Raw genomic sequence first — 20,046 nt, 5'->3', positions numbered from 1 at the left:
ATGTTATTTTTACTTATTGTGTTCTATTTTATTTGTTGTAATTTTTGTAAAAAATTTTTTTGAGTATTCCTCACACTATTGTATTAATATATTTTGCTTTGGCTATATTGATACAATATCAGAAAGCGCTCTTTTTTGCGGATATAATCGTGTGAGCTGATGAAAAGATTATATCTTTTTTTCCGGTTTTTTTAAATAAAATTTCATCCTTTTTCTTTTCTCTTTCTTTTTTTAAACTGTTGTTTCTTATTTTTTTACTTATTACTTCCCCCCCCCCTTTTTTTTACTTCATATGTCAATAATTTTTCTTTGTTCTATCTTCATCTTGAACTTATCTAATGAGTTCTGTTTACTTGCAGCTTATGCGCAATAAATGAAAATTATTGTTTTTCTTAACTTTCTTCGTGTTTTCTTGTATTTATTTATTTATTAAATATATATATAAAAATAGATAGATAATAGATAGATAGATAGATATAGCAAATTACCTTTCAGTACTGTAATGTATGAAAAAAAAATTACATAAGGGAAAATAATAACTGAAAAAGTTAAGCAATACAATCCATAACAGGAAAAGGAGTTAATGAAAACAATAAAAAACGTATTTAAATTGTAAAAATCATTTTAAAAAAAAAAAAGAAGGAAAAGATTGAAATCAGACATACAAACGTAAACTAGGAATATATTAGTGAGTAATTATGTCATTCTCCACAGAGTGCTGAGGGCCAGAAGACCATGATCTTTGGCCAAAAGTCAAAAATTTAAATTTTCAACTAAAACATGCATAAGCAGTTTTAATGTAGCCCACATTAAGTATTCATCATCATTCCAAACATTATAATTTAATTTTTGGACCGACAAGCGTACAATGTCATGAAAAATCTGTTAACATTTTTTTTTTTTTAAGTGTAACTTTTACATTTTTATTTTAGAAATATATATAGGAATTTCCCCTTACTGTTACATTTTTATCAATGTAATGAGTCTGAAATGATAGTACAATTTTTCAATGTGTTGAAATTAGTTGATACTCTTGACAAACGCATAGTTTATATTTTATCATTTGACATTTTACAATGTTTGAATGACTTTCGAAACTGAGTTCCAAAAAGTTCCACGAGGTCATTAGCTAAACCTTTTTTTGCTGTCTTCTTTGATGTTTCTTCTTTCGAAAAAAACCTGCCCCCATTTTGCCCGTATGGCAAAGGTGGACTAAATACTATACCGAAAAACAAAAATTACGATTTTTTTTTTCCTCATGTTTTCGCGTTACTTTGTAATATTACTTCGGAAATATAATTTGCTTTTCATTTTTAATATGAAAAGACGAAAATTATTATATTTTCATTGCTATATTTAATTATTTAAACGTACTTTATTATTATTTTTTTAATTTTTGCTCGCCCTACTTAAGCCACCATTTTAGGGGGGGGGGGGGTATTTTTAGTGTATTTCAAAATTTCAACTCTGAATTCAATTTACCTGCACATGAAAACCCCTAAATACAAATTTTATCGAAATACTAATTTTGACCACGGATGCTGGCCAGCTGTGCAGAGGACAGTATATCTTGACATCATAGTGAAAAAAATAATAAATAATTTTTCTATTGTAGGCATAATCTGGGCAGCTTCTCCGAGGATATGCCATCACAATTTTGATCTTCTGCAGATGAGATAGACTCCTCCAACTTTGGTAGTCCGTCGACCTGCGCGGGGAGTCTTTATACTGTAGAACAGGGCCGATAGCGCCTGGATCCCCTTGCAGGCTGATCAAACTGACATTAAATGCTCGACTCCATTGAGATCACTTCACTGTGGGGAGTAGTTTTCAGAAGGTTTCCCCAACGTATGTGTGATTCGCCGAGGGACTCAGTTTTCCGATGGGAGTCAAGATATCTTTCTTTCCGACAGAATAAATTTTTCCTGCTTTTTGGAATCAATCTTAACTATTCCAAGTATTTATAATAATAAAAGCAAAGTAAGCGTTAAATATCCATATACATTTAGAAAAATGATTAGCTTTTGGAATCGTGCCAGATTGGTTTGGAATTTCATAGAAATTATTTAATTATTATAAATAGTAATATTTTGAGAAATATTAGTTATTTTGCTAACGAATTTTCATAGCAGCGAAGCTTTGCATGCGAATTAAAAATATAAAAATAAAGTTAACCATAAATAGCACAATTAGCCAATTGATTAATAGCTTATATAAAAAAAAACTAAAGTCAGTCAGCTATTATAAAAACGTAACTTATTGGAAATAGGAAGCGAGATTTAAGTAACTGATTATCTTTCGCAGCTGTAATCTACACATTTTTCCCAATCTGTACACAAAATACATTCGAACAATGAAAACATACTCAATTTTAGGTGCTTTTAAATTCTTTTATTTGGGCACCGAAAAGACAGTAGAAGTTTCGCATTATAAATTATATGTAAAAATTTTACTCCTTCCAATGTGGCGAACCGGGTTCGAATCCCAGTCAATACGAATTCCGCATCTGGCTTGCTTGCACCGACCACAGTGCTGACGTGAAATATCCTCAGTGGCAGACGCATCATGAGTTAGAGTCCCCTCACCGTCAGGTTAACCATGGGAGGTTTTCGTGTTCTTCCTTTCCATGTAATGCAAATGCGGTTAGCTCCATCAAAAAATCCTCCACGATGGTAAATTTCTCCCAATACTCGATCCAGGAGTTCCCTTGTCTTCCGGATTGGATTCAAAATGACAAGGCTACGGAGATGAACATTAGCAGTCGTAACCGCATAAAATTGGGTCGGCTGTTCAACAACGGTTATAAAAGAATAAAAAATTATAAAAAATAAAATTATCAGAATACAGTTTTATTGTTTCTACGTGGTTTACACATACTTATGTTCCTGTATCAATTAATGAAGTTAGACGATATATAATATAAATTTGACGATAGGATAAAATAGGCGGTATTTTATATAAACATATAGAATATTTATTATATCAGGTATTATATTAGCATATTATAATTAATTGGATCAAATTATTAGAAGCACTGTAGTGTCTTAATAATTGCATGTTTTGCACGAGCTTATAGGCCATACTCTTATACTTAAACGTATACATCAGTGGTTCTTAACCTTTTTAAGCCGCGGCGCAAATTTGAGAAATATGTTCATGTCGCGACCCAAAAAAAAGTCCAAATTAGGCTGAGTAAGCCACAATGACTTCTTCTAGGAGGTGTTGGTATTACTTATTATTTGGTGTATTACTAACTTTTTTGGTTCGACTCAGCGCGACCCAAGAAATATGCTTCGCGACCCAATTTTGGGTCGCGACCCATAGGTTAAGAACCGCTGGTATACATGTAATGGGTTTTTATTCGGGAGATTTTTTAATATACTTTCTATTTGCATTTATTTTCACAGTATTGCATTACAATAATAACCAACTGATACACTAACGTAAACAAGTGCAAACCGGTTTTAGTCACATAAAAACAATAAAGCCGTATAGTATCACCTGATAATTAAAATTTTACATAGAATCTTGCAGGGAACTGTACATAATCAACAAAAAAAATTACAGTTTTGGGCCCTCTCTAATAAATTATGGAATTATCTGTTGCTTTTTTTTTTCAGGTTCTTTTAAAATGCTAATATCCTTAAAAATAGGAAAATTCCTATTTGACGCTTGTTATAAAGGAGTCCTTTTACCCACGAATCACGTGGGAAAATAATACCAGAAAGATAAAAGAATCGGGTAAAGTGCACTAGAAAAATTTTTTTTCCTTATAATTATTGTTTGAATTTAACGTCTAATTCGATTCGGGCCTTTAAACCCCAATTTCAAATCTTCGATTGTTCCGGTTTTTCCAGAACTCTCAGATGCAGGACTCCAATAAAAAATATTTTGCTCCATGTCATTGAATGGGCAGATAATGCATGGCAGGAAAATTTCTATACACTTTAACCCAGGGGCTCAACACTTGGAAGGTTAATCTCATTTAATAATTGTTCTAACGGTATTAGATAATTTTTAAAATTTTTTTTTAATTAATATAAAAGTTGAATGATATTTTAACCTATTCCTTCGTCAATTTTTTTCAAATAAAAATCAACATATTTTTTATTTGATTAATGAGTGCAAGGATCTAAAACAAAACATAATATACAAGTTCTAAGTTGAAATTTTAATTTTTTTATGTGTAGAAAAATATATAATTTACCATCATTTTACTATCCCCAATTATCTCGGGTCAATGAAAAAAGTTAAATATTAGTAATATATATATAAATATTACCTGACGTACAAAGGTAAGGGCCACAGCAAGAAAAAGTTTAAAGTATGAAAAAGGAGTAAAAAAAAAAAAAAGATGGAATAAATAAGGAAGTGAAAAATGAAAACGTATAAGTAAGGGATAAACAAAAGTAACGCATAAAATGCGTACAGCATAAAGAAAAGTAAAGAATAAATTTTAAAATAAATGTGTCTAAATCTAAAGCAAAGAAACGTGAAAAAACGGGAGTAAGGTGTGAAAAGTAAACGCGTTAAAGCAATGATTAGAAAAAAAGGAGCGCATAAAAGTAACGGATAGGAAAAGAAGACGCGTAAAAGTAATGCATAAGAAAAAAAAAGCATGAAGTAAAAAACTGCGTAAAATATGCAAAAATAAAGCATTAAAATAGTTAAATCTAAAAGTAACACTTTATAAAAGTAAAGTATAAAAGAGTAAAGTCGTGTAAATGTACGCATAAAATAAAATAAATGGAATAAGAAAAGTTAACTCATAAAAATAACCCTGAAGAATAATAAAAGAAATGAAAATATACTCGCGTAAGTAAAGCATAAAGAAAGGTCAAAAATAGTTACTCATAATAAAGTTAACGCGTAAAGAAAAACTATTGCGTAAAAGAAACTCATAAAAATAGTGACTGCGTCAAAGTGAAAATAAAATAAAACATAAAAAAAGGCAACAGGAAAATAACGCGTAAAAGTAACATATATATTGAACTAATAATAGCACGAAAAATTTTCAAGTAAAACAAAAAGTAACTCATGAGAAAAATAAATGACTTCATTATGAGTTACTATTACTTAGATACTTTTATAATGTAAAGTAACTCGTAATTTACAATAATGCTTAAATTGAGCTCGTATGCTGCGCAAATATAATGCATGAGAAAGATATATCGTAAAATATAATATCGTGTTGAAGAAATTGTAACACAAAAAAACATGTGACATTAATACAAAAGAATCGTTAACACTTAAAATATTATAACGCACAAGTATAAATATAACGCATAAAGAAAGCGCGTAAGAATAGTGAAGTATAAAAGAGGCAAATAAAGCATTAAGAAAAATCGAATATAATGTTAGTTAACGCTTAAAATTAATGCATAAGAAAATAACGCATAAAAAAGAGTGACGCTTAAAAAAAAGTTTAAAAGTGAAGTAAGCTTCACTTTTAAACTTTGCATTTTTTAAGAAAAAGTAAGATATAGAAAGAATTAAGGTGTAAAATATAAAAATGAGGAAATGTAAAGAATAAGGAAAGTGAAGGCATCAAAGTAAAGCATAAAATTAAATGATCACGTTTAAAAGTAATGCACAAGAATAAATAGTAAACGTGTAAAATTGATGCAAAATTAAAAGCCCTTTGAAGAAACGCTTAAAAATAGTAACGCGTCAAGCATGCAAATGTGTACAAATTAAGTCTATAACGCGTAAATGGGACGCATAAAGTGTAAAAGTAGCGCTTTCTTCTTCTCCTCATTGGCACGACAGCCCAAGATGGGCCTTGGCCTTCTTAACAAGCCTATGCTAAGACTTCCTTCCCTTAGTCAAGGTTCTCCAGTTTACAATCCTTAAAACTTGTAGGTAGCGCTTAAGGAAAGAAAAAGTAAGTGATTGAAAGAGTAAAAGCGTAAAATATAACAACGAAATAAATCATTTAAATGCAATACAAAAAAGGAAATAAATGGAATTAGTAAATTAAAGGCCATAATAAGCCATAAGAATCGAAAAGCAATAAAAAAATAAATGCATAAATTTACGCATTAGAGAAGTGAACGCGTTGAAGTATCGAATGAGAAAAGTAAAGCATTAAGAAAAGTAACGAATAATTTATAATAATGTGAAACAGTAACAAACAAAAAATGAACACACATGAAAAATAAATGACCACATAGTAGAAGTAAAGGCGTAAAATAAACTAATAAGAAAGGTAAACGAAAAAGTAACACGTAATTTACAATAAAGCTTAAAATGAGCTCGTAGGCATTGTGAATGTAACGCATAAAAAGAAAGGTAAAAACACTACATAAAAAAAAACTCGTAAAAGTAACACATAAAAAGGCGACGCATTAAAAAACTCGTAAAAGTAACACATAAAAAGGCGACGCATTAAAAAACTCGTAAAAGTAACACATAAAAAGGCGACGCATTAAAAAACTCGTAAAAGGAAAGTGAAAGAATAGTAAACAGTAAAATATAATGAAAATAAGGCAGAAAGAAAAGTAATACAAAAAATGAAAAATAATATTTAGGAAAAGTAAACGCGTAAAAGTTATAACTACACATAAAAGAATAAACGGGAAAGCATAGATAAATAAAAGTAAAGAATAATAAGTAAAATATTAAGGCATAAAAAAGTAAAGCGTAAAAGTCATGCATAAAAGTTAACCCGTAGAGTAAATTTTACGTGTAAAACGTATTAAAAAGTGAAGTATGAGAAAAAACAAAGAAATGTGATGCATAAAAATAACGCTTAAATAAAAAGAAAAGCAGAAGGTTAAGTAAAGTAAGAAAGAAAGAGTTTAGAATTAAAAGTTGTATAAATTAAAAATTGTGTATTTTATTATTATTTTGTGATAAAATTTAAAGTTTGCCTTTTTTTAATCTAGTCTCGTATACGTATGATCTTCCAAAAAATGTATTTCTTATTTATTATTTTTTTTGTGTGTGTATCTTTTATTTTTCATAAATTTCATATGAATTAATCTGACACACTCGTTAATAAAGTTCAGATATTTTTCAATTATGATAGGGGGAAAAAATTAGACGATGGCCCTTGACCACACACTATGGCGTTCTTGTGAGGGTATGATTTCATTTAGAGTTGTGAGGATATGTTATGACGAGGTAGAAATAACAGTACACTTTTTATTGCAGGATCTAAAGACAAATAGATTAGAGCTCGTTACCAACAAGTCGCAAAACTGTTTGTTAGGCATTTTACTGTTCTATCTTATACCATCCTCGTCATAATAGTTCCGTCTGCGTAGTTCCTGTATATGTTAGAACAACATGATATACTAGATGAAATTCAAGTAACTGAAAGTGTCATGTCACCCACGTGATCTGAGTAAGGACTGAATGACTGATGAAATAAGCAAGATCATCTTCCATGTACATTAACGACAAAACTGTAAAGGCTGACAAAGCTGTCTTTCTATTATTTTATATTAGTTATCTATTTTAACAAAAAGTTATTATTTTACAGATTATCCTCGCAAATGTAATTAAAATGCATTGTGTGTGTGTTTCTTCCTTTATCCCTAACACATAAATTATGAAGTTAAAGCATATGACCGCAAATATTTTATTCTTGAAACTAAAATTGCTAAAGTTTAGATTTATATTTTTAAATTAGTTATTAGTGACAAAAGTACTCCTTTTTTAACTTACAGTTTTTATGAGAAGATTTAAAAGCTTAGACAACAATTATTAACAACAATCGCCGACATAAATTTTTCACTAAAAATTTCAGCCTCAATTAAAATGGCACTATTAATTAAAAAACTCGTAAAGGTAATGCATATGTAAGTAAACACATAAGAAAGTCAAAAAGTAATGGATGAATATAAATCAAACGAAAAATTACTATAAATAGGTATTAGCAACGCATTAATGCTAAGATAAGCATATGTAAAATAAACCCGTAAAAATAACTTATATGAATAGTATAAGTAACACGTAAAAATATAACAAACATATAAAATATTCGTAAATAACTAATGCTTAAAAGCTACGTAGAAATAATGATAAATGTGTGTAAAAACTAATATAAAATTCTAGTAAAAGTAAAGTGACTGTTAAAGTACTATAAGGATAAAAATGTGTAAAAACATTAAGTAAACTATTATAAGCAATGATTAACTAATGCACCGCGTAAATAATAGTTAACTTGAAATATATATATACGCGGAAAAAGCAACAAACAAAAATTCTTAATGCATGAATACTTCATTTTATTAATAAGTCAACTCCATATCATATGATCAATTCTCTAGCCAAATGAATTACATTCAGTAAACGTATAGACTATATCGATTGATTCTATATATTTTGATCATTGCTCGAATCTACTCTCTTTTAATCAGTACTCGATACGTATATTTTGATCAATAACCTAAGCCACTTTTCGAAACGTTTCCTTATTGAGACCGGAGTAGCTTTTCCCTCTAAGCTAATAATTCAGTGGTTGTCAAATGTATTATTCATCGGTATGCGAACTCGAATTTAATAATTTATCGATCACACTTTCATCGATTACACTTTTATAGACAACTCTTTGTTAAATGCTCGAACATATTTTATTATTAACAGTACCAACCTATTTGTTCGCAAATCCGCTATGATTTAATCAAAATTGTAGCCTATATTTTAAATGCTTTTCTAACGTATGTACTTGAACTCCCCATCTCTTTATTGGGAATAGAATCCGCTACCATTTAATCGGTACTAAACAGTGAAGGAACACTTAAGCTTCGCTTGCCTTTTAAAAAATCATATTAATTTCAAAATTCGTAATTTTAGTTAAATGACAGTGTCAACATATTTGTTACTAATTGCAAATTATGTAAAAAAATTGTAGAGAACTTACATAATATTGTTTTAAAGTTTTGGAGGTTCAAATAACAAGTAGTAAGAAGACCCAGTGAAGGAACAGCTTTTACCAGTGAATGAACACCCAGTAAAGGAACACTTAACTTTGGTTATTTTTTAATGCTCTTTATGAATTTATAAGCCATACAAATATTTAAAAACAAGCCTATTCTTGAAATTATAACATATAAATACTTGGAAAATGTTAACTTTTATTTTGTAATCATAAATTGAAAATTAAAGTGTCAACATATTAACACACACTGTTCATTCACTGGGAAATCTATGCCCAGTAAAGGAACATGCCTGTTTCCTCATTGGTTAGAAGTTGTTTTTCGTATTTTTAATATACTTTTGATGCGGAACATCACTAAAGGTACAAGAAAATTTAAATTTATCTTTTACTTTCATTAACTTAGAAAAATACCCAGTAAAGGAACATTTGTTCCTTCACTGGTTTTTCATCGTTTGGTGATCCAGTGAATAAACACCCCCTTATCTCAGTACCTTATTATGCTATGATGATTTAAAGAAAATAAAACGTAACTTCAATAACTATATTTTGAATTCTCTTTTTCACAGTGAGAAAAATAAAACTATTACATGCAAACACTCACCTTATAATTTTTTCAAAGAAACAAGGTGTTGCAGAGATACGTAGTAACGCGTACCAACGTAGGTAGCACGCGAAGTCGAGCACTTGACGGTAGGACAGTTTAACGAGGACCAATACCGCACACCCTCGGTCCCTACGCAGACTGATCCAAATAGTCACCCACCCGCACACTGACCGCAGCCAGCGATGCTTAACTTCGGTGATCTGCTGGTCTTAACGATCAGTCCACTGTGGGACAATTTTATTCTGGAGATTGAACGTGCGCCACTACAAGTTTTAATGAATTATTTGCATAAGAAGTTTAAGGTAGCCATACTTTTTACGCGTTTTGAGAGGTGAAGCCATCTAATTAAAATTACTTCTCTCGAAAGGAAAACGTATTGTAGTAGTTGAACTTTTAAATCAGTCTATCGTATTTATGCCATTTGAGCTCGTCAGTTCAACAATAATCAAAAAATATGCGAAATAAATTTATACTCACAATAACTTATTACGTGAAATTGAAATAAAACTGATATAAGTGATACGTTTTTATTCTCACACGAATTAAGCAGCATAAAATAGGAAGAAACATAAAACATTGCTCCATTGTTGTTGACTGGCATTCAAAACTCCCCTTTCCCTAAACTGCATAGCACAATCAGTTTTTTATCACTTTTTCTGTTCTACAAGAATGTATCATTCGCGATATATTATGGTCGGTGAGAGCTGAACTAATTTTTTCTTTCAATATATCATCTCTCTCACTTGCTAACCCTTCTTTTTTTAAAACAAATTAGTTAGGATAAGAAAATGTTATTGAGACTTTTGACTTTCCGGGGACCCTGGGTTCGGGCTCATCCATAAGAAAGGCTCTGACTAACATTGATAAAACCATATGATAAAGAAATTTCATTTTTCGCTATATTCACAAAATAATTAATGAAATTAGGTTTGTTACACATTATCAAAATAATTAATAATCTTCTAATATAATGAATAAACTTATTGAATAAATTTATTTAATAAGTTTCGGACTCTGTGTTCAGTCGATCATTCAGGTATGACTATGATTGGACCTACGAATATAAATACACCTTAAGCTGTTTTTATCTCCTTCTCAAAACGTAATATAACAATCGTCATCTGTTCCTCTTGAACAACTAATACTAAAAAAATTAACAAATAAAAAAAATAATAAAATGTCGACTCAACTTGAATTTGCCGACTGGATGAAATCGCTGGCAGGGACCACTAGAAAGAAAAAATTAAAAAAAAAGATGTTGAAAGTTATAGAGGCCTTAAATGTGGTCCGTTATAAAAGTATAGAGAAAAATAAATGAATATATATAATTAAAATACAGAGAAAACAAGAAAAACAATAGAAATTAATGAGAAGAAGGAAAATTATTAATATAAAAATATTTCTAAAAATATTAAAAAAATTATTTATGTATTTAAAAAAACACACACAATTGCATCAGCTAAAAAGAGTGCTTTCTCATGTTGTATCGATATAACCAAAGCAAAATATATCAATACAATTGTGTGAGGAGCGTGCAAGCATTTTTTTGATATAATTTGCTTTGGTTATATTGATACAATATTAGAAAGCACTTCTTATTGCAGATATAATCGTGTCAGCTGATGAAGAGATTATATCTTTTTATTCATTTTGTTTTCCAGCTTTTTAAAAAGCTTTTTTTTAAATAAATAAATAAAATTTTTGCTTAAATATATTATTTTAATAATTTTATTCTTCTCTTTTCATTAATTTTTATTATTTTCCATGTTTTGTCAATATTTTAACTTATTTTAAATACAAGAAAACACGAAGAAAGTTAAGAAAAACAATAGTTTCATTTAATGCGCTTAAGCTGCAAGTAAACAGAACTCATTAGATATGTTTTGTTATTTTTTTACTTATTATCCCCCCCCCCCTTTTTTCATTTGTCTATTATTTTTCTTTGTTTTATTCTTCATTTTGAACATACATATATATATATATACGATCTATCTATACTCTTTATACAGGGTTCCCACTCTTTCAACAAAGTAAACATTAAGCACTTTTAAGTACTTTTTTTCAAAATTAAGGACTTAAAAATAGTATGATTGTTTATCATCGAATGCCACCAGAGACAGTGGAAATTGTTTACTTTCCTAAAAAAATCAATCAATAAAAAAAAATAATAAACAATTTTATTACAATATAACCACTGATACAAATGTATTAATTAACAGGGTTTGCCAAAGAAGTACCACACAATTTTTGCAAACCCGGGTCGGGGTTTTTTTTGAAAAAAAAAAAAAACATTTTCAGATTGTTAAAAGTTAACATCATTCATATTGTAAAAGTTAACGTATGAAACTAATCTGTATTCCATTTTTAATGATTTCATTGAAATTGATTTGTAAAATTAAGAGCAGAAATTAGGATTTGCAATTTTTTACATGCATATTAAAAAAAAGAAGAGTAAATATAGAAATTTGGTAAAAACATTGAAAAAATTATTTTTAACAAGTTTTTATATTTCACTACTAGACTAGCAAATGTGTTATATTTACTTTTATGATGAATGGCACAAAATTATTTCCAGCCAAACCTGTTGTTAGGAATTGACTTCACATAATGTAACTAAACATTCTGGTAAAAACATGAACTAATTTTAAAGCAACCAAAAATTTAACAAAAATTAAAAACAGTACATTAAGTTGTAATGTTAACTGAATAAAATGATGAATAAAATCTAAAGATCTTTTGGTTGAGTAGATTTAAATTTTTCTGTAACAATCTGCTTATCCTTAAGAAATAAAAATTATAGAGTAACAATCTAAAACTTTAAAAAAAATTTACATTGTAACATAACAAATTATAAATAGTTACCCAAATATTTAACTTTCTTGTTAGAAGTTAATCATGCTTTCTAATTTAGTAATCAGGAAAAATTTTTTTAAGTATTTTTGGAAAAAAAACGAAACAAAAACACATGAGGTTTACATCAAAAATCCAATAACTGATGTATTTGATGAACTGAATTTGATGAAAAACCAAGATGGGCTGGGATTTTTCAAACCCTGTTTCTTACAAATCTGTTTAATTTTTAGTGCAATCGTGAATTTTAAAAAATTTTATGCTTTCCATAAATTTACAGTTACTTTATACACATTGAAATATTATACAAATGTATTTAATTCTACAAGATTTTAAGAAATAGATTTTGTTATGGATTCCAGTTCAAAATTTTTTTCTGATATTTCTTTTTTTAGCATTTTACTTAATCCCTATAAGCAGATGCGTTACTAGTAGAACTAAATTTCTTGAATTCTGTTAATTTCGAAGGTTAGCGTGGGGCTTCCCTTTAGGTACCTTAAAATCGCCCCCCCCCCATAGCACTATTTCTTCTATGTGCAGTATCCTCCTTGACATACTATTTTTTTCTTTTAGAATGCTTCACTCTCCTCATAGAGTATCATTCTAGGTAAAAGGCAGAATATATTAATGATAGGACAGGCTTTCTTCTCCTTACTAGCACCTCCCACACATTAATTTTTGTCTCTCTAAAATGCTTTACCATTGATGCATGGTCTAATTCTAAGTGATAAGAGAGCGACACTTTGTTTAAAAAAATTGAAATGAAAAATTGTTCCCATCAACAATAGTGATGCTAAAAAATTAAGGATTTTTAAAAACCTTGAACCAAAATTTAGTACTTTTAAGGGCCCTTTATTTTCCAAAATAAAAATTAAGCAGTTTTTAAGGACTTTTAAGGACCGTGGGAACCCTGTTATATAGTTGCAGTTTATGCACAGTTAATAAAACTTAATTATTTTCTTCATTTTTTTAATTGTTATTGTATTTTTTTTATTGTTTTTTTTAAATCAGAAACTTTATAGATATATGATAGAAACATTCAGGTAAAGTTCTTTTTATAACTGAACATTTTATTTTCTCAGACAACTCTCAATTAGAAGTCATTTAAATAAAAGCTTAGCAAAACTGAATGAGAACTGATAGCAAAGATTAAAAAAAATCTAACTACAACCTTCAAATTTAATAATTAACTAAAAATATTTACAAAGATATGTACAAGACGATGACAGCAAATGCAGAATTGGTGGTGAATCTTCAGTTGTCGTCCCCTACATCTGAGATTTCAGAAGAATCAATCCAAAGATACGCATCTGCTTCAGCCGCAGTCAGCATAATAGGTTTTGAGGGATGAAACGATATTGAATGAACCACTTTATGCCTTTCATGTTTGAGAGTTTCTTTAATGGAACCCTAAAAAAATGACATAAATATTTGATGCAAATGAACAAGATTTTGCTAGAATGAAATTATGATAAAAATACTTTCTCAATCTATCAGAGGGTAATGAATTAACAATTGAAGGGTTAAAATTATTAATATTTATATAGTTTTATAGCTTAATTAAATAGTTTTAGTAAAATTATGTTTTTCAGTATACTTCATATCCTATAAAAATACAGTATAGGCTTTTTAGTATGTTCCCTACTATAGTGTTACCGCTCATTATAACAAATGATGCATAAAGTTCGTCTCCTATTTCATAGATACTGTTTTATTTTCATGTCCCTCAGTAGGTACACACTTAACTGTTAAATTCCAATATTAATTATTGGAATTGTTTGAAATTATGATAAAAAAATACTTTATAGGTCACAATCTATCAGATTGGATTATAAATCAACAATTGGAGGATCATATTAACGTGGTCAGAAGAACAAGCATACAACACACAGAACTTATGTAAAATTATGTTTTTCAGTATACTTCATACCCTATACAAACACAGTATACGCTTTTTAGTATGTTTCATATTATAGTGTACCTCTCATTATAATAATGATGCCTAAAGTTCCATCTCCTATTCCATAGATCCAATTTCCTTTTCACGTTCCTTAGAAGGTACACACTTAACTGTTAAATTCCAATATTAATTATTGGAATTCTTTGAAATTATGATTAAAAAATCTATATAGCTCACAATTTACCAGAGTGTAATGAATCAACAATTGGAGGGTCATAGTAAAGTGGTTACAAGAACAAGCATACAACACAAAGAACTTATTTAAATAGTTTTCAATAAATTAAGTTTTTCAGTATACTTCACATCCTATTCAAATAGTTTACGCTTTTTAGTATGTTGTCTAATATCGAACAGTATGCCTCTCATTATAATGAATGATGCCTAAAGTTCTGCCTCTTATTCCATAGGTCCCTTTTCAAGTCCCTTAGAAGGTACACATTTAAATGTATAATTCCAATATAGAGACCAAAATTCAATCATTTGATCTAGAAAAAGTTCAATTATGCGACAAATCTTCTTAATTCTTACCTACCAACATTGGAGAAATAAAATAAGGGAGATTTCACTAGTGAAATTTTTTTAGGCTGCAAGTGAAGTTTTGATACATCATGCATAATTATGTAAGTCAAAATTGGAAATAATATACAATAATTACATATAGCAAAGTAAAAAATATTTTTATATATCTCAATCTAAAGAAGAGTTTTTAAACCATTATTTATAACTACTTAAACTATAAACTTAGCATTATTTACTTAGACTATAAACTTATTTTATTTACTTATAATTTACTTACTTAAACAAAAACTATATTAAATTTAGCAAAGTAAAAAATACGTATACAAATCTTAATCAAAAGAAGATTTCTTAAGCCATTATTTATAATTACTATAACACTCACTATATTTATATTACTTTACTTAAACTATAAACACTCAACATGCTGCGGTACTTGCAGTAGCACCATCTATTGAGGAATAAGAGAAGTATTTTTGCTATCAGCGGATATTTTATCACCAAATATTTTTTTCAAAAATTCCTTCAACAAATACGGAGAAATTTCAGAATTTACAGGTAAACGGGAGATAGTCTTAAAATACAGGAGTCTTCGTTAAAAAACAGGAGACTTGGCAGGTATGTATTGTTTAGGAGCTTCCTGGAGGCAGCAGTTGGTTGTAAGATTTTTAATGTTCTCAGGCGAGGGGGTCTTTAGGATCTGGTGTAAGCTTTCCTACACCAGGGGGATGAGTAACAACAACAGAAGAAGTTATCAATAAATTATTTAAACCATTATTTTCTTTGATTTTAACACATAATAAATGTAAAACTCCTTGAATCCTCTTTGCATGAATGACAAGTGACAGGAATGACAGTGTAATTTATGACCACTCCTAATCTATGTAACTCTCATTATACAATAAATGTATCAATCACTCTGTCGATTTTTCAAACAATAATAAAGAAAGAGTTGGGCTATCACCATCTTTTTGTTAGTTATCAAATTCTTTTTGGCACAAACCATGAGGCTCATTATATCAAATGTCTACTGTAATTCATAAATTTGTAGAGCAAAGGAAGTTCTTTTAAAAAAAAATTACATTTACTTTTCTTTTTTTTAAATTACTTTTATTTATTTAAATCTTTATGCAGAAAATTAAAAGCTGCAGAGTTTCAATTATAATAATTTATTTTTAATAAGGATTTATGTTATTTCCCTTCTAAATAAATAAATACAAATTCAGATATACTATGTAGAAATATATATATATATATTTTTTTGGTTTACAGCATATCTGTTAACAAGTTTTTTGAAATAAGTTTTGTTAATAGTTTATTTGAAAACATTACTTAAGAATTTCTTTCAACCAGTCAAATTTTCATTGCAATTTGTTTTTAAACATTAATGTACATTTTAGTGATTTTTAACATAAATTTTTTTTTGGAAATTAATAGTACAATATTTCAGTTATGTATCGTTTAAATGATAGTTTTAAAATTTATGGTGTTTTTCTTCTTCTTTTTCTTGGATTGATATAAACCTACTTCTTCTGTGTTAGTTTTTAAATTACCTTTTCAACCATGACAGAAATTTTTACATGTTTGAAAGTTAAGAAAATCCTGAACTAGAACAGGAGAAATTTGTTTAAATTAAAATTTTAACTTATACTATATATTTTAAATAGGATAAATTATATATTTTTAAATTTATTATACACTGACCTGTAATAATGGAAGAGACACTATCAGTTTTTGACATTCTTTTAAAAAATTTTCAAGAAATATATAAAGGATTATTTTGAAACTTTAGATGTGTTTAGTTCATGATCATTTTTCATATTTCACATTAAGATTTAAAGTTTTCAATGGTTTAGGAGATCTACAATAAATTACGAAACAAAACAAGTTTTTTTTGAACATCCTATGTCAGAAAATCAAGCAATGGGCTTGTAAAATTAGAGTAAATATTAATAGAAGCATAGACATTTTTATAAAAAATTAAATTTTTTGAAATTCATTTTTTTTCTATAAGTCTATAAATATTTAAAGCAATTAAATAAAATTTTTGGAGCAATTTAAAATTAATTACAAAATTGTTGATTTAAATTTTTTTAAAAACTTGTTATAACTGGGCATAAAAAGAGTATTTAAGGTAGTTTTTTATACTGAACAAGTACAGAAAAAATTTAAAAAGTTTCCAGCAAATTTCTGAGTAGTTTCTGTACTTCTTAAAAGAAAACTCAAAATAATAAGAGGTTTTCCACAAATTTCATTTTGCACTATTAAAAAAGATTTATTAAAAATGAGATTAGCATTGTGGGGGATTAGCCACCATAAGAATATATTTTCTTTCCCTATACCATCAGATTTTTGTTTCCGAATGATTATTATAAGGTGTTATCATTTGTTGTTTAAATTTGTCTTATGATATAAAATATAATTTGTGCACAACCCCTGATAATTTCAGGCTTTCTTTTGAAAGTACAAAAACTAGTTTTTAAATTTTTAAGATATTCAAATCAAATTTTTTTCATTAATTGCCAAATAAGATTTACTACAAAATTATGAAAACACTTTTTAAAATTTTTTCTGTGCATGCGCAGTATAATAAAACTGCCTTAAATACTTAGATCTATGGCAGTTTTTAATGAATACTTTTAAAATTTTAAACCAACAATTTTATAATTAATTTTAAATTGCTTCAAAATTTTTGATTTATATTGACGATTTATAAAGTAACAGCAAATTTTTTTTTATAAAAATGTCCATATTTCCATAAAAATTTACTCTAGTTTTAGGGAACTTCATGTAGTTATTAAAAATAACAACTGAAGTAATCGATAAAAGTTATGAGCTTATTGCTTGATTTTCTGGTATAGGGTGTTCAAAAATACTTGTTTACTTTTATAGGTTTCCCAAACCTTTGTAAACTTTAAATCTTAGTGCCAAGTATAAAAAATCACATGAACTAAAAAACACTTCCAAAATAATCCTTTATTTATTTCCGGTAAAATTTAAAGAAATTTCATGCATTACTGTATTTCTTGTAAAATTTAAAAGGCTTTGAAAATGGAGTCTTATTGGACGTTAAAAAACAATTGATATACAGCAAAAAGACTAAATGAATAGATCATTTATATGAAAATATAAGGATTACACAAATATCCTGCATACAAAAACTATAAATACGGTAGAGAGTTTGATGATTCAAAATAAATTATTTACAAATCATACCATAAATCATGTGAAAGGCTTATTAAATTCAAGAATCAGAGATACCCAGTAAAAAGCATTTGATCCTTACTGGTTTGTGTAGAGTAGGGGTACTAGTAACACATTTATGAAAACAAAAACAAATTTCAAGTAATAAGTTAGATTCAATGGAAGCAGCCCAAACATTAAAAAATTTTCTCAGTATAATGAACAATTACAGCATCTCTTATTTTTTAAAAATTTCAATCAAAACATATTGAAAATTCTTTCCTGAATCCGAAAATCTGATTGATTTTTTCCTTCAAATGTGTATTTATTTAATTATTAAACATTTAAATTGCCCAAAAAGACCTCTGTAGGTGATACAATCAAAAAAGATTTTTGAGTGATTATGACGTCGTATTTGCTGAATGGAAACATACCTCATCCAGTGTTTTCATTATAGAAAAAAAATGAGAGAGAATTTCTCACCCTTCTTCAAAAATCAGGGTGAGATTTCTAAAAATTAAAAAAACACAAATAGATTACAATACAAACAGAAAAACACAAATAGATAAAAATTATTTCTTTAATTATAATATTTAACATCTTCTATTTTTTAAAAAATTGAATATTTTTGCTGCATCATCACATGGAAAATGTCCTATATATACTTTTTCATCAGCTATTCTCATTTGGTTGCTCAAATGCTTATCAGTCAATCTGTTACGATATTTTGTCTTAATTCGGTTTTGGGTGCCAAAAGACCTTCAACAGATGCTGAACTATTCGGTATCACTAAGTAAATTTGCTGCATTGTGCACACACTTTCCCATCCTCTACATCTGCCAGCAAACAAATGTTGAAAATAATGAAAGATCAAGGTAGAAAAGTGAAACGGATTTTATTCAAAATGGCATGTGACAAAACTTTTCCCAAAATGCACTAGATTTGCAGATTTTGAAATTGATTAATAGAGTGCGCGAATTTTGGGCGATAATAATTTTTTTGTTGAAAAATAGGGGCCAGCTTACTAAGTATAAGATATTGAAGACATCTATTACTACTCAAGAATTCACTTCATGGAAAACTGTACAACTATATTTACTGAATATAAATCTTTAAATATAAAGTAAGAAAAACTACATTCAATTAAACTAAACATAGCTCTTTAACATCACATAACTCTCTCTAAACATAGCATAAGAGAAGAAACATCTTCTATTCAAAGCAAAGATATAACTGACTAAAAACAGAAACACCCACTTCCTTCTAGCTGAGATAACAGGAAGTGACCCAACTTCCCACAGCAAGTGACACAGCCAAGAGGAAAATACTGCCCATCTATTTGTTTACATTTTCCCAACATTTTTAAGGCGAGAAAATAAAAAAAATGCGAGATTCTCGCGCTGTAGTTAAAACACTGCCTCATCCATCCACTAAGGCTATTTTAATGCTCTTTTGTTTATGATATGACTTACATTGTATGAACATTCTTTGTATAATATTATATTAGTAAAATTTTTAGCAGATATAACGAAACAGAGATGACGTAATTTTGAAAAAGGCTACATCGCATGTGAGATAAATAAAGAGTTAAAGTAGCAAAAAAAAAAAATTAGTGACGACTAAAAAATTAATGATTTCCACCTATTTAAAAAATATTTGTACAGCAGTAAAATATTATAATTTTCAATTATATCTGTTTTATGATTTAAAAAAAATTTAAAGTATAATCTCACAAATATGCACTGTGTTAATACTGAAGGGCTCAAAGAAGATTGTGAACTTTTAAAAAGAAAAAAAAATCAAAAGAGATAATAAATGTACATTTTGCATGAAAAAACAGTTTTTTCAAAAAGTGACAGAATTTTTTTTCCAAATGATATTGTGATTGAGAAAAATTATAAGACTATGTTCTTCAAATAACCCCTATTTGCAGTTACAATCTGAGGACATGACATGTAGTAGAAATCATTATATTACAGTTTTAACAATCATCAGCACCATCAGCTGACTAATTTTGACTGATTCCGACTTAAACTAATTTTGAAT

General features: G+C 28.3%; 1 protein-coding gene across 3 annotated transcripts in view; it reads right to left on the bottom strand.

Annotated features, from left to right (window-relative positions):
• Positions 1-2,369: 2,369 nt before the first annotated feature.
• The window catches only part of LOC147816944 (WD repeat domain-containing protein 83-like), a 34,404-nt gene continuing 16,727 nt past the window's right edge, over positions 2,370-20,046 (bottom strand). For 2 of the 3 annotated variants that reach the window (XR_015429596.1, XM_087152979.1), the window contains one exon: positions 13,501-13,751. Coding sequence is in view for 1 of the 3 variants with exons in the window: in XM_087152979.1 (XP_087009105.1) it covers positions 13,596-13,751 (156 nt within the window). In the remaining 2 variants the exon portion in view is untranslated. Of the gene's footprint in view, positions 10,721-13,500; positions 13,752-20,046 lie in introns of those variants that run through there. The other variant, XR_015429595.1, reaches the window with a different exon arrangement.

This window comes from Parasteatoda tepidariorum, chromosome 1 (assembly GCF_982258835.1).
Source record: "Parasteatoda tepidariorum strain Cologne lab strain chromosome 1, Ptep-v5.0, whole genome shotgun sequence".
Taxonomy (NCBI): Eukaryota; Metazoa; Arthropoda; class Arachnida; order Araneae; family Theridiidae; genus Parasteatoda; species Parasteatoda tepidariorum.
The sequence above is the reverse complement of the archived record's forward strand: the minus strand, read 5'-3'. Positions and strand labels throughout refer to the sequence as shown.